This window comes from Carassius carassius, chromosome 10 (assembly GCF_963082965.1).
Source record: "Carassius carassius chromosome 10, fCarCar2.1, whole genome shotgun sequence".
NCBI lineage: Eukaryota > Metazoa > Chordata > Actinopteri > Cypriniformes > Cyprinidae > Carassius > Carassius carassius.
This window is the reverse complement of record NC_081764.1, coordinates 18,296,111-18,311,626: the sequence shown is the minus strand read 5'-3', so window position 1 is coordinate 18,311,626 and position 15,516 is coordinate 18,296,111. Positions and strand designations below refer to the sequence as shown.

General features: G+C 36.4%; 1 protein-coding gene across 2 annotated transcripts in view; it reads right to left on the bottom strand.

The window, feature by feature from the left end:
• Positions 1–12,414: 12,414 nt before the first annotated feature.
• The window catches only part of LOC132151920 (serine/threonine-protein kinase N2-like), a 60,497-nt gene continuing 57,395 nt past the window's right edge, over positions 12,415–15,516 (bottom strand). For both annotated transcript variants that reach the window (XM_059560470.1, XM_059560471.1), the window contains exons 20-22: positions 13,989–14,096; positions 13,712–13,792; positions 12,415–13,628 (exon numbers count right to left, since the gene is read on the bottom strand). In XM_059560470.1, the coding sequence (XP_059416453.1) occupies positions 13,425–13,628; positions 13,712–13,792; positions 13,989–14,096 (393 nt within the window). In that variant the 3' untranslated portion in view covers positions 12,415–13,424. The remainder of the gene's footprint in view (positions 13,629–13,711; positions 13,793–13,988; positions 14,097–15,516) is intronic.

The following is a 15,516-nucleotide window of genomic DNA, read 5'->3' as shown; positions in this document are numbered from 1 at the left end:
GAATCAAATGAAAAAAAAAGTAGGAGACCAATGGATGCAATATCGCTGTCCATTCTAAATAACAGATATGACAAAATCAGCAAACAAAATAATATAAAAGCATGAACACAGGCTAGTTACAGCAAAATACAGCAAAAATATAGATATTCTTATTCTGAAATAGTCTAACCTTAGACAATTGGTTTCATCCTCCTTCAGCTGATTCAGATTTCAATTGGGTCCTTGAAGGTCTTGGGAGAAGCAGGAACTTGGCTTCTTGAAAAGAAAGAAAAAGACAACAACAAAACAACAATTAATGACAACATCTCTCTCAGGAACCATTCTGCTAAGTTGATTGTGTAGACACACTATGGCTCTGTTCACAACCTGGCATTAGCACGCATCTTGGGTGACACATATGGCCATATACTTTTATTACAGGGTTCATTAAAAAATGAACATTTCATCAGTTTACTCAGCCTTTTGTAACACAACTGAAGATATTTTGATAGAATATAAGATTTCGGTCCCTTAACTACCACTTTAATACTTCATAAAAAGATCTAATCCTTAAAGAGAAGTAATTTATATGCATCATGTGGTTTAGTCCAAATTTTCTGTTTATGTTCCCTGATCAATGTTTAAAAAAAAAAGTAATTCTGTTCATTGTAAAGTGATCGAGTCTCTTCAGAAAATTTGGTCTAAACCGCTCAATTCATTTGGATTAGTTTTATGATCTTTTTAGTGGTAGTTGTGTAGACTGTCGATGGAAGGAAATTGTCTCATTCAAAATATCTTAATTTGTGTTTTGAAAATGAATGCACGCCTTGCAGGTTTGGAATCACAGAGAGTGAGAAATTGACAATTTTTCCATTTTTGGGTCAAATTAGCATTTATCTTTTTGAAGTTTGATATCTTAAATTAGTAATTAGTAAATTCCAGGTGTGAACAAACTAAAATTGTGTGCCTGCCCAGTTAAACTTTAATTTTTCATTTGTGCATTTTAAATTTCTACTGCACACAGAATAACATATAAATGAGATAGACTCACAATTCTGGCATCATCTTCAGCAATCTGCTCCGTTCTTGAAGGTCTTCCATCACTCACCTAGACCTAGAATATCAAAATCAACTGCGGGCGGCAGATCCTTTTCCTATTTGGCGCCCAAACTCTGGAATAACCTACCTAACATTGTTCGGGAGGCAGACACACTCTTGCAGTTTAAATCTAGATTAAAGACCCATCTCTTTAACCTGGCATACACATAACATACTAATATGCTTTTATTATCCAAATCCGTTAAAGGATTTTTAGGCTGCATTAATTAGGTAAACCGGAACCGGAAACACTTCCCATAACAACCTATGTACTTGCTACATCATTAGAAGAATGGCATCTACGCTAATATTTGTCTGTTTCTCTCTTGTTCCGAGGTCACCGTGGCCACCAGATCCAGTCTGTGTCCAGATCAGAGGGTCACTGCAGTCACCCGGATCCAGTACGTATCCAGACCAGATGCTGGATCAGCACCTAGAAAGGACCTCTACATCCCTGAAAGACAGCGGAGACCAGGACAACTAGAGCCCCAGATACAGATCCCCTGTAAAGACCTTGTCTCAGAGGAGCACCAGGACAAGACCACAGGAAACAGATGATTCTTCTGCACAATCTGACTTTGCTGCAGCCTGGAATTGAACTACTGGTTTCGTCTGGTCAGAGGAGAACTGGCCCCCCAACTGAGCCTGGTTTCTCCCAAGGTTTTTTTCTCCATTCTGTCACCGATGGAGTTTCGGTTCCTTGCCGCTGTCGCCTCTGGCTTGCTTAGTTGGGGACACTTCATCTACAGCGATATCGTTGACTTGATTGCAAATAAATGGACAGACACTATTTAACTGAACAGAGATGACATAACTGAATCCAATGATGAACTGCCTTTAACTATCATCTTTGTATTATTGACACTGTTTTCCTAATGAATGTTGTTCAGTTGCTTTGACGCAATGTATTTTGTTTAAAGCGCTATATAAATAAATAAAGGTGACTCACACTCAGAGTCATCAGACTTACAGGAGCTTCCTTCACTTGACACTGCAGAAGTCTGGGACAATTCTATTTAAAAAGGGTAAAAAAAACCCCCACTTATTTCATTAATAAATCATGAAGTAAATGTGGTGTAACAATTGTACCCTAATGAGAACCGTCTATAAAACGGGTGTCAAATCATAAACTTTATTTTTTTTTATTTTTTTTTACATAGCCTTCATTCTAGGGTCAATTAAATAAAACATTGTGCAATATTCACATGGAAGCCTTAAACAATTTAAGTATTTATATAATCTGATTATTAAATACATTTGTATTTTTACAACTTTTGATGGATTGCAAACCGTCGCCACGGACTGTATTTATTTCTCCTACAGGTGACGTGCCGGGCTGCGCGTACTTTCACGATACTTGCATAAACGTAACGTTAATTAAAAACTTGATAGCGCGTTTGTGTCTTGACACAGATACGAAATGATAGACATGACATTCAGCGCTGAGAACAAGCAACGCAAGACAGTAATGAATAAAAGTTTTTAAACGTGCTCTAGTCTCAGTGTTTTGTATTAGATAACGTCCATCAAATGACTGGTAAATGTTCCGTTCCGCGTTATATCAACTCTGGCTGCAGAAAAACTGCACATCTGCAGCGGCGACACAGACACTTCAACACGGTGTTATGAGTCACAAAAACTAAGTTGTTATTAGCGCGTAATGAAATGCCGCGCTCAATGCTTTCAAAAACTAATACATTTACCATTTGATGAATTCTCTCATTTGAGTAGAAAACCTACCGAATGTAAAGTTAGCTGCTTCAGTCTTCAGCGCCAGACTCCAGTAAACCCAGGCCTCAGCGGGAACAGAGGAGAGAGGACGTGTCGACGAACAAAAATGAAAGAAGCGTAAAGCATAAATGACTTTAACACTTTAACGCTTCTGTGACTTAACGTTACATCTCTGCACCTCACGATCATCATTACACCTGACAAAAACACTTGCAGTTAGTAATTTCTAAATGTGTTCACCACCAATCAAATGAAAATAAAAACGAGTCATTACAAAAACAAACAAAAAACGACAACTAACTAAAACTGTAATGTGTGTTTGGCAAAACTTAGTAAAATAAAATAAAATTATAGATGAAATGTCCTTAGTTTTCGTCTTTGTCAATGTCTTTCATAGAGCAAATAACGTTCAGCTGCATTTCCTTTCCCTGCGTTTCTCTCTCACACATACACGCAGAGCGCGCGCACACGCATTGCGTGTAAACATGCGACTCTCTTTAAAGGGATAGATCACCCTAAAATTTCATTTCTGACATTATTTACTCACTGTCACATTTTCCCATACCTGTATTAATTTCTTTCTCATGCTGAACACAAAATAAGCTATTTTGAAGAAAGTGGGTAACCAATCAGTTGCTGGTCCACATTGAATTTGATAGTAGCAAAAAATACTCTGCAAGTGACTGTGGACCAGCGACTGTTTGGTTTTCCACATTCCTCAAAATAGCATTTATGTTCAGAAGAAGAAAGAAACTCATTCAGGTTTAAAACCACTTTTGAGTGAGTAAATGGTGGAATAAAAACAAAACACTATGACATAATTGACAGACAGCTGACAGAATTTTTATTTTTGGGTGAACTATTCCTTTAACGTTAATAAAACAACAAAACAAAAAGAGAAAAATCACTCACTGCTCTTGACTGAAGAAATTTAATACAGTTACTTTAGGAATCAGTTTATATAGTGTTTTATTTTAATATTTGTTCATTCAATTTCTTAAATGCTTCTGCTAAATACACCTATTAAGCACTGTTTGTTTTATTTGTATATTATGTGTAGTTGGAATGTGTATCTTTGTCATTCTTTAATCTTTGTTATTAAAAAATGAGAACAAAGATTTTTATCTTCACCCTCTTTGGCCTAAATATATGCCATTCTTTTTTTTTTTTTTTTTTTTAAACCTTGAAAGGCTTTGTCTTTGTAATAGGGAAATTTGTTTGGCTAATTAGTTGCTCAGACAACTTGCACAATAGTAAAACCAACATGACAAAGAATCGTGATAAAAATCGTGAATCGTGATATTTCTAAAAGAAACCGTGATATGATATTTTTTTCCATATTGCCCCTAAGCTGTGGTATTTGTATAGGGTGTGAATTCTGTATAGAAAATTATTGCTTGACTGAAGTAAAACCATCTCTCTCTTTCTCACCCATGCACACTCACTCATGCACACACCCACGGCGCGCACACACAAACAAAAAAAATTAAAAAGCTGTATTTAAAGTTTTTTTTATTATTATTATTTGTTATTTGTCATGTTCTTTTCTCAGATTGAGCTCCCTGACAATCTGACAGAAATGTCTTGTTGTGGCTCAAAAATGGGTTGAATACATGTGGTTCATGTATGTCTTCTTTAGTCTGTTGGCTCTTTAGGTTTTTTACTGGCACACGTCACTTACACATTTTGCACTTACTGCGGAGTGTTGAGATTGTTTACATATTTGTGCCCATGTGTACATTTTATGTACTGGTTTTATTTTTGAATGAAAATTTTCTAAAATTGTATGATGTTTTTGTTCAGTTATTATTACACAATACTTTATCCTACCTTTTTGAATCTTGCCCCTGACAAATAACCCAAATTACATAAAAAGACCAAAACTAACACTAAAACTATTAAAAACTAAACTAAAACTAAGCATTTTCAAAAAATAAAAACTAAACTAAACTAGCAAACCCACTTTAAAAACGAATTAAAACTAAACTGATTTTGAAAACAGAAAGTCAATATATAGGTGACACTGAGTGTGGGAAGTTTAATCTGATTAGTGTTGTTCTGTCTTGTCTGTTGAATATAGATCAGGATTTGTCACATATGGGAGATGATGAACCTGTGATTACAAGTTTGTTGAGAGAAGAAAAAGTATTTTCTTTAGGAATAAATAAAAGGACAAAGCACAGTAAAATGTACAGGATTGTCTTCAAAAAATTTTTTGATTGTTTGTTAGAAACTGGGTGTGATTCCTGTAACATTATTTTAGGCTTTTACAGAAAATGCAGAAGATCATTCAGCAATCTAAAGACAGCTAAATATAGATTAGCTGTATTTCCTTTCTGAAACTGTCTGGAAGTTGCAAAGTATGGAGCCAAAAGAGTCTCAATAAAGATAAATGCACACACTATATTCACATATGCACACATAGGATTCATACATGCACACACATAATTCATAAATACACACACAGGATACACAAATGCGCACAAAATTCCAGAGGTGGAAAGAGTACAAAAATATTCTACTCAAGTAAAAGTACCATTACATTAATGAAATTTTACTTAAGTACAAGTAAAAGTACCAGTCTAAAAATCTACTCAAGTAAAAGTAAAAAGTAGCTCATTTAAACTTTACTCAGAGTAAAAATTACTTAGTTACATTTTAACAGTGGGAGGGAGTCAAAATGGGACAGGCCAAGGGTGTCAAACTCAGTTCCTGGAGGGCCACAGTCCTGCACAGTTTAGATATAACCCTAATTAAACACACCTGATCCAGCTAATCTAATCATTTAGGTTTATTTGAAAACTACATGATATGTGTGCTGGAGCAGGGTTAGAACTAAACTCTGCAGGGCTACGGCCCTCCAGGAACTGAGTTTGACACCCCTGGGATAGGCCTATTAATCTCAAACTAGTTGTTTTTAATTAAAGGAATCAGTTATTTAGAATAATAAAACATTTGGGCTGTTACCAGGCAAATCAGTATCAACAAACTCATCTTTTAATGCAGAGGAAATGCAGAAGATTCATTGGAAGTGGCATTTAGATGTATTACACTGTTTAGTGCAGGACAAGAATGCATTTAACCTGCAGTTACAAATGCATGAATAATGCTTTGATATACAAGACATAAAATGTTGAATACTCATTTGAAATGATAAGAAATTAATTATTAAAAAAAAAATCAAAAGATACTTTAAATGTGAAATTAAAATGGCCAGTATGTGTCAGCAAGTCACTGTTAATAAGTGATTCATTGCGACTGAACCGAATCATTTAAACGGTTGATTCATTCAGGAACGAAACACTGTCACGTTGCTCAGAGACGCAAAACTGTGCTTTGGTGGCTGTGTTTGGAATTATTTTCTGTTGTAGAAATAGAGCTAAAAAAGGCAATATGGTGTCTAAAACGCAAGTCTCTTAATTAACTTGTTTACTGAACTGTTATATATATGTATGTATTTCTGCCCCTATATCTTCAATTTTGTGATCATTCTAAATGCATTTTAGGAGACTGAATCACACAGTGAAAGAACGCACTATAAATGCGCGCGCACGTCATTAAAACAAAAATAGCACACTCCTCACCACGGTCTTTTTAGCTAATTTGTGCAAAACCTCTTGCTAAAATGTCAAAGCTTCATTTTAACCACCAATGCAACGATGCAATTATTTAGCTTACCTCTACATTCTTGCGAAGGGTTGATGTCTTGTCGAGATTTTATAAGCTGCTAGTTTGGTCTTCCTAGGCAAGTACAGCTTACACTGCATAATAGAGCATACATATGGCCAGGGGTTCACTTCATTTCCTTCGAGTTAAACTTCAGAATATGACGGGGTTTCGTTTTCAGCGGTGTCTGCACCACTAACGCCTGTTTTGTCCGTCTGCATCTTTCTTGTGATTTTAGCGCCAGTTTGCCCTCCTGCCCATTATGCCGTAGTTTCCAGGGAGCGATTTATTTTTTTATTTTTATTTTTTTTTACTCAGTAATTAATGTGTTTTAAAATGTAGCGAAGTACAATACTTCAAACAAAATATACTTAAGTAAAAGTAAAATTACAGATTTAAAAAATTACTTTAAAAAGTATTGGTACACAGAAAAGCTACTCAATTACAGTAACGCGAGTAAATGTAATTCGTTACTTTCCACCTCTGCAAAATTCACAAATGCACACACAAAATTTAAAAAGCACAGAAGATTCAGAAATGCATACAAAATTCAGAAATGCACACACAATTCAGAAATACACACACAATTCAGAAATGCAAACAACATTTACAAATGCGCTCAAGATTCACAAATGCACAGGACAAGATTCAGAAATGTATTTCTGATGCACACACACATATATCTTGATTTACAAACTGCTTGCGGTCTGTGAACTTCACTGCATTTGAGTGTGAATTGTGAGACTCCCCTGACTTGGCTCGACACACAAATGCCCTTTTTTAAACAAGGAATGATCTGCAACCAATCAGATATCTCCCTTGTTTTATCCAATCACAAGAATGCACCCCACATGGGGGATTGTTTACTTATAAGCCAATCAGCGAACGACTCACTTTCCTCAGCGAACAACTCACTTTCCTCAGCGAACGATTCACTTTCCTCACGCAGCGAACGACTCACTTTCCTCAGCGAACGACTCACTTACCTCACGCAGCCGACGACCCACTTTGCGCAGCCGGACACCCACTTTGCGCAGCAGGATACTCACTTTCCGCAGCCGGAGAGTCACTTTCCTCTCGCAGCGAACGATTCACTTTCCTCACGAGTCATGCAGCGAACGACTCACTTTCCTCTCGCAGCGATCGACTCACTTTCCTCTCGCAGCGAACGACTCACTTTCCTCAAGCAGCGAACGATTCACTTTCCTCACGAGTCATGCAGCGAACGACTCACTTACCTCACGCAGCGAACGATTCACTTTCCTCACGAGTCATGCAGCGAACGATTCACTTTCCTCACGAGTCATGCAGCGAACGACTCACTTTCCTCTCGCATCGAACGACTCATTTTCCTCACGAGTCATGCAGCGAACGACTCATTTTCCTCACGCAGCGAACGATTCACTTTCCTCACGAGTCACGCAGCGAACGACTCACTTTCCTCACGCAGAGAGCAACTCACTTTCCTCAGCAAACGGTTCACTTTCCTCACGCAGCGATCAACTCACTTTCCTAAGCGAACGACTCACTTTCCTCACGCAGCCGGAGACCCACTTTTCGCAGTCAGAGAGACCCTCTGGCAGTGGACCACTGACTCTCTCTTCATGTAGGGACCGAATATTATAATTAAAGTGACTTCTATATTGCATCCAAAATAATATTTAGATATATTTAAATATTCAAAAAGGTGTAAAAAATTTTTTTTTACTTTCATTAAAATATTTCAATAAAATGAAATAATTGCCTATTGCAAATTTATGAATCCATGGTTTACTTTTTTCACTGGGCTATATGTATTGAGACATTTTTAAATTTATATTTTGTAAAAAATAATAAAAAACAAACCTGAATTGTAATCTAAACATCTGTATTTTCATACAATTTCATAGGCTATAATATGCTGCACCACAGGCATATTGCGCTTTGTGAACGCGTTCATGTGATTGGCTTATAAGTAAACAATCCCCCACGTGGAGTGCGTTCTTGTGATTGGCTAAAAGAAGGGAGATATCTGATTGGTTGCAGATCATTCCTTGTTTAAAAAAGGCATTTGTGTGTCGAGCCAAGTCAGGGGAGTCTCAAAATTCACACACAAATGCAGTGAAGTTCACAGACCGCAAGCAGTTTGTAAATCAAGATATATGTGTGTGTGCATCAGAAATACATTTCTGAATCTTGTCCTGTGCATTTGTGAATCTTGAGTGCATTTGTAAATGTTGTTTGCATTTCTGAATTGTGTGTGTATTTCTGAATTTTTGGTGCATTTCTGAATTTTGTATGCATTTGTGAATCTTCTGTGCTTTTTAAATTTTGTGTGTGCATTTGTAAATTTTGTGCGCATTTGTGTATCCTGTGTTTGTATTTATGAATTATCTGTGTGCATGTATGAATCCTGTGTGTGCATATGTGAATATAGTGTGTGCATTTATCTTTATTGAGACTCTTTTGGCTCCATAGCAAAGATGATTTTCAAATAACCAATGAAATCGGATGCCTTACTAGTGCTGATGTTATTTAAGGTTTATTTTTTTAATTTTTTTTTTACCACAGCAAGACAGCAGTTTGGATGCAGCAGATTGTTCTGGAACAAAGACTGATTTCTTAAAGCCTGTTTATGCAGTAATGGGTTAGATTAATAACATATTTAACTTGAATTTTATATAGTTAAATCCTCTTATAATGACCTAAACCACAGCTCAAGTGTTTATAGAGTTTGTATTTACAGTTTGTCGAATCAGCCATTTTGGGAAACCTGTTGGGATTTTGATGTTTTGTCACAGGCTACTAGTTGTATTAAATTTGCTGAATTTAATGCTTGTATATAAAACAAAACGTGGGGAAATTACAATTTTTGTCTGGCTTTTTAAAGATACGTTGTGTACTCTATCAAGCAGCAGTTAACTGTGTGTAAATAAAAGCTTGGGTTCAGTAAGGTTTCTTTCCTTTTTTTAATTTTTCTTTCTTTTAATTTTTTTTTTTAATTTTCTTTCCTTTTTTTTAAATAGTACTTTTATTCATTGAGGACACATTAAATTGACCAAAAGTGGCAGTAAAGGAATTAATGTGGGATTAAGATTTCAATAGTTAAACTTAAAAAAAAATGTATTCACGAAAGAATCCTGAAAAGCTATCATTGTTTACACAAGAGTATTAAGCAGCACTATTATATTGATGATAATAATGATAATGTTTCTCAAGTCCCAAATCAGTGAATCAAAATGATTTCTGAAGGATCTTGTGATACTGAAGACTGGAGTAACATGACTGCTGAAAATTCATCACATGAATGAATAACACTTCAGGATATATTAAAATTGCAATAAAAAAATCTAATAAATGCATATTTTTTATCAAATAAATTCTGCCTAGGTGAGCACAACAGACTGTAAAAACCTGATAAAAATCATATCAACCCCAAACAATTAAATGGCAATTTAGATAAAAATGTGTAAAAGTGCTCATAGATTACACCATCTGTGACCATTTATACAAAAGTGAGAAATTATTCAGTCCCAGTGTTTTTCAGGGCATTTATTCAATGTTCACAACTTCACAGTAAATAACATTTACCCAGAAAGTACAACTCATATCAGTGCTTTGGTGCAATATACTGCTGGCATAACTGTATTGCTTATGTGGGTGACACAGGTTTGAGTCTGACCTGCATTCCATTTCACTTCTCCAAAAACCTGTCACTCTTTAATGTCTTGCCAAAAACAAACAATTTTATTTTTGATAGTGCAATATCATTGGTCAACCTCAAGATGGCATCATTCAACCTGAAAATATTCAGGATAGGCGTGAGACATAAAATATCATCATATATTTTATTGAACTATGAATTGAATTTGACCTCTTCTGTTAGCAGCAAAGGTCAGGCAAGTGCGAAGAGAGTAGATTGATGTTGAAATGGAGGGCCATCTTTAGGGTGGTGTAACTGGTGCAACCCTGCGCTTGAGTGGGCCCCTCGGTGAACAGAACTGAGGGGGACCCAAAACCCACCAATCAGTGACACCCGAATTCCCTCCTATATTTTTGTTCACTTCCTTTCTGTAGATAAAAGGTTCTCTGAAGCACCTGCAAGTGAAGGACGGAGCCTCTCCTATTCAACCCATTTCCCAGCCTGCCTTTCCTCTTCCTGTCTGTAAATATGTTCCATGTCCTGACTATCCCCCAGAGAGCATGTACCCCACTACTTCATTGACAATTTTCCAAGATAACGTCTGGTCACTGACTATCAGACAGAAAAATCTGATTAACGATGCTGTTCAAAAGTCCGAGTCCAGTTTTAAAATCTGGTTTAAATCGAATTTAAACCTGGAAACCAATTTTAAATGAGTCATGACATGTCCTTTTTATTATTTTAAACCATTATTTATAAGAACATTTAATATTTAAGACATTTCTGTGTCAGTAATTGACATATTGACAAATCATGTGAGCTCTTTCATTCAAATGGTCAGACGTTCTAGCTTCCATGGAAGCTACATGAGCACTGAAGCGCGATGCTCTTTGGGACGTTCTCAAATCATGCTGGATAACACAGTGCTGCTTCATGCACCATTTTGCACCAAATAATTGGATTCCTTTAAGAACTAGCACAGTGGGAGTATTTCATGTTTATGATTCTGGGCGGAGGAGGCTGTTTAAACACATAACGTTATTACCTTAATCTTGAACACAGAGAGGAGGGAGTTATGAAAGTTCACAGAGTGGATGAAGCAAAATAAACGTTTTCTATTGGAAACTCTTATTACTCATGTAGTGACTCGCATACACACCCAGAAAGGACCAGTTAGACCCGTAGAACGCTAACTTTTCTTCTTCCACTCAGTATTCAGGTGACGTGACTAACATTTGTATTTATTTATTATTTCTCGAACGCCACCCACAGCAGGAAACGGTAAAAAAAAATAGCTTCTTAGTAAATTCTTCAGCCGGTTTTCTATAATCTACAACTGATACAAGAACAGGGTTACAGCAAGTACTAAAACTTGACTGTCAGGTTTGACTAGACAGGTAACGTCTTCCACCTGTAAGAAGGTTTACATGACCTACATCACATTTTCGCCACGTAGCAAATCCATCAAATCTTATTTCTTCATACAGCCTACAGCCAGTGAACAAGTTGCAGTTATGTGCAGTTATTTTCACGCAATAACGCGTAACATTCAGTAACATGTTTTTTTTTTTCTCCCTTTGTGGCAAGTCAACAGGGTCAGAATTATGCCAAAGATGAATCGCGTTTACATCCAAAAAGCTGTATTTGGCATCGTTTAAAATGGTATTAGTGATGTTAAACATGTTAGTACAACATTTTGTCTGACAAACTGTATTTTTAGTAGTGCTGTCAAACGATTAATTGCATCCAAAATAAAAGACAACATTTGAAAAGGCAGCATTTGAGAGCAGCATACATGTATCCTTCGTTGCCTTTGATATCCCACAATCCCATGCATTCCATTCCATGATGGTTGAGTTAAAAAATAAAGATGGTGTTTGAAAGTTGTGTTGGCAGTCAGTTTGTTTGTAAATGTATATTTCTGACTAACATTTTGCACGTTTGATGCTAATTCTATAGAGAAAACAGTATTATAGTAATTAAATATTTGTTTAGTTATCACCAAAATTCTATTTTGTTGTAGATTATTAAACAATTACCTGCCTCAGAAGCCTGTCCGAAATCAGTTTCAGAAGGTGCCTCTGTGCAAAAATGCTGTCTGCAAAGTTATTGCCTGATAGGGCTACAAGTCAGCTGCCTGTATGTTAATATGTTAACAAAAACTTTTATTTCGGATGCGATTAATCACGGTTGTCGCTTGACAGCACAAATTTTTAGGGTAGGTGATTTCAGAGAGGCTAGTGTCTTAATTAATTTGCTTGGAGCACACACATTCTTCTTTGAAGCTCTTAACAAGATGAATAGACAGAAACCAGCTGTCAGTTGGTGTACAGAATGTATTTGAGGAAGGTTTCATGATACACTTGAATGGAATCGTTGGCAGGAGTCCATCATAAGTTTGCTCAGAGAGGGATAAGTTCACTGTAGGATCAAATGTGTTGAACAAATAGGAATGGTCATCACAGACATATATGAAACCATTTCTATTAAAGGTGGTTTAATGTTGACATACAACCACAAATTGGCTAAATTGTGAGAAATCGTTGCAAAATTACAAAGATCTGGAACGGACTACAAATATCTTTAGAAAATGTAAACTAATAAAACATACAGCCAGCTTTGGCATAACCACATGCCAAAAAATATATATTTTTTGTTTTTGTTTTGATGAATATACATTTTTACATTCCATTTGAAAAGTTCAGAATTGTTCTCAACTTTGAGCTGCCCTCTCCAAAATGATAATCTTACAATTGATATGTATGTGTACAACAGCAGATTCAAATGGCTAAAATTCTAAAAATACAGTATAAAACTATAAATTACATTTCTTTTGATGATTAGAGTGGAATGATACTTTTATAAAAGTGAAATTCTCAAAAGATCGATTAAATCGCAGCTTTCTCTAATTTTTCCTTGATAAAATTCAAGTTTATTTATCTGTGCTCTTGGTTAAGGTCTTTTTTAACAACATTTGGCAGGAATGCTTTGGTAGGTTTTCTGTATCTGATAGTTATTGTTTGGAAGCCATGTAAAGAATTTAAGGCATTGAAGGGAACTCTTCTCGAGCTTACTCGTCTTGTAAGATGCTCCTTTTATGGAGTGAAGAATTTGTAATTTTATGTCTTGGTCGGGTTCAGTTCTTCAGTTGTGTGTCGAAAATCCCCCAAAATTCTTGTTTCTTAAAACAGGTTATTGCCAATCCCTTAAATGGCACAATAAGAGCATAGACAGAAAGCAGTTTCTTTTCCAATATGTCCTACAGAGAGGGAGTTGTTCAGTTGGTTCAGTGTTGAGCATGTTTGAACAGAGTTCATGAGGATCTGGGTTAACACCAGTCAGCAATGTAGTCAAAGTCTACAAACATCTCCTGCTCGCTGACTGTCAGAACCCTCGGCTCATGAGGTGGAGTCAATATAGGTGCCTCTGAGGTGAATTCATCGTCAAAGTTACTAACGTCTTCACGGCCTTTGATAGTTGGCAAAAATGGAGGCGGGATCTTCTTTGCCAGCAGTGCAGCCCAATCCATATTCTGAGGAAGAATAAACAAATGCGTGGTAAGGAGATTTTCAGTGACATTTGAAAATTAAAAAAGAGGTTAAACAGATGGCCTACTCTGAAAAACGGATGGCTCTTTACTTCCTCTGCATCTCGTTCCCCAGCGCCAAGACGCCGCTCTGGATTTCTCCTTAATAACTGGATAAGGAAGAGAAACTTTAAAGCTTCTAAACATCGTTATTTGGTAAATTAAATAGAGAATATAAAAGTGCCAAAAAGAAACAGTCTTTTCTAATAAAGTCATGTTGTGATTTTAAGGATTGCCTTAAAAAATAAAATGAGCTGTAGTCTAGGAAAATTGGTTTAACTGGTAGCAAGAAACATCCAAACATACCCTTCTCATTATGGAAATGGCTTCTGTGGAGAGGAACTTCGGATAGCGAACTTCATCGTTAACAATACTGTCAAACACCTCCTCTTCATCATCACCAGGGAACGGGGACTGTAGTTAAAATAATATTAAGAATATTTAAGAATGAAGTACTGGGGGGAAAAAAGTCTATTCAAATTATAAATATTGTAGTTAATAATTATTTAATGTGCAATTAGTGTTAAACTAAATTATGCAATTAAAAAAATTCACACAATTCTATATGCCCCATTGACCTGTATGTATATTCACAATTTAAGACAGAACGTTCAAGGAATTTTTTTTTTTTTTTTTTTAGTTTGCAACTGCCACAAGCAACACGCCTAACCAAACCACACTGAGAACTGTTCACTAGCATCTGTAAAGTCTGAAACAGAAGAGCTCAGGGCTAATAGCATTACAGGTGGATTGGTGAAGGGTGCTCTGTCCGTGGCAGCATCTGCCTATAAAGCTCTTTTCACTGGACAGACTGGGTCTGAGAAGCTCCCAGAAGATGCAGCTTCTCATGACGCCATGATGGCCGTGCTGGTAGAGATGGGCTTTGGTGACCAGGCGCTAAATCAACGTCTGCTACAGAAACACAACTGCAACCTGCTGGATGTGGTAAATGAACTGGTGCAGATGACTGACAACGACTGGTACACAACACGCTACTGAGATACTGGTCAATTATTTTTGTTTCTCTCATATCTCTGTTTTTTTTTCTTTCTCTGTGCAATCAGCAGTCCATTCCATGATACAGACTTTCATTCCACCTGGGTTGTAAAGATAGTGTGTGTGTGTGTGTGTGTGTGTGTGTGTGTGTGTGAATCTGTCTGCTCCAAAGTGTAACAGATAATCATTAGAGAAGCAGTTCATCATCATTATAACTGTGCTTGTAAAAGTTTGTTGTTAGTGGGCATTAATGTTTTCACTGATGATCATGGGTAGCTAATGAACACTAATAGGTAATTAATAATCTAAAGCTATTCAAGAAATATGTCATGCTTTTAAATAAAACATAAGTTTTCACAAAATCTAAAATGTTTATAAAATGATCAACTTAACATTACAGCATTTAAACCAGTCAAAAACTGTTCACAAAACAGTAGTAGCTGGGTTTCCCATCACCCTGTTTTTATGTGCACACATTAGAATCAAGTGATGGAAACACTATTTCCAATAAAAATGCCTTAATTCGCAACAATGTTTTTACGCTTGCTTGAGGTGGTTTCTGACTTCTGCGAAAAAGGGTTAATGTAAATAATGGGAGATGGAAATGCATTTTGCATATAAATTCCTCCAAGCGCATCAAAAAAGTAATGTGACTTTGCGCTATGGGATGACAAATGCTGACAAATCAGCGGACCATTCTTGTTCCACAGCATCTGAAATGTTGTTATATTGTGTCATTTGGTAAAATGCCAGAGCAAAATCTGTCAAAGTATTTCTGTACAATTACCTCCCAGAATTGTTAAATTACTGCGTTCCCAAACAGCAACATTCACCTCCG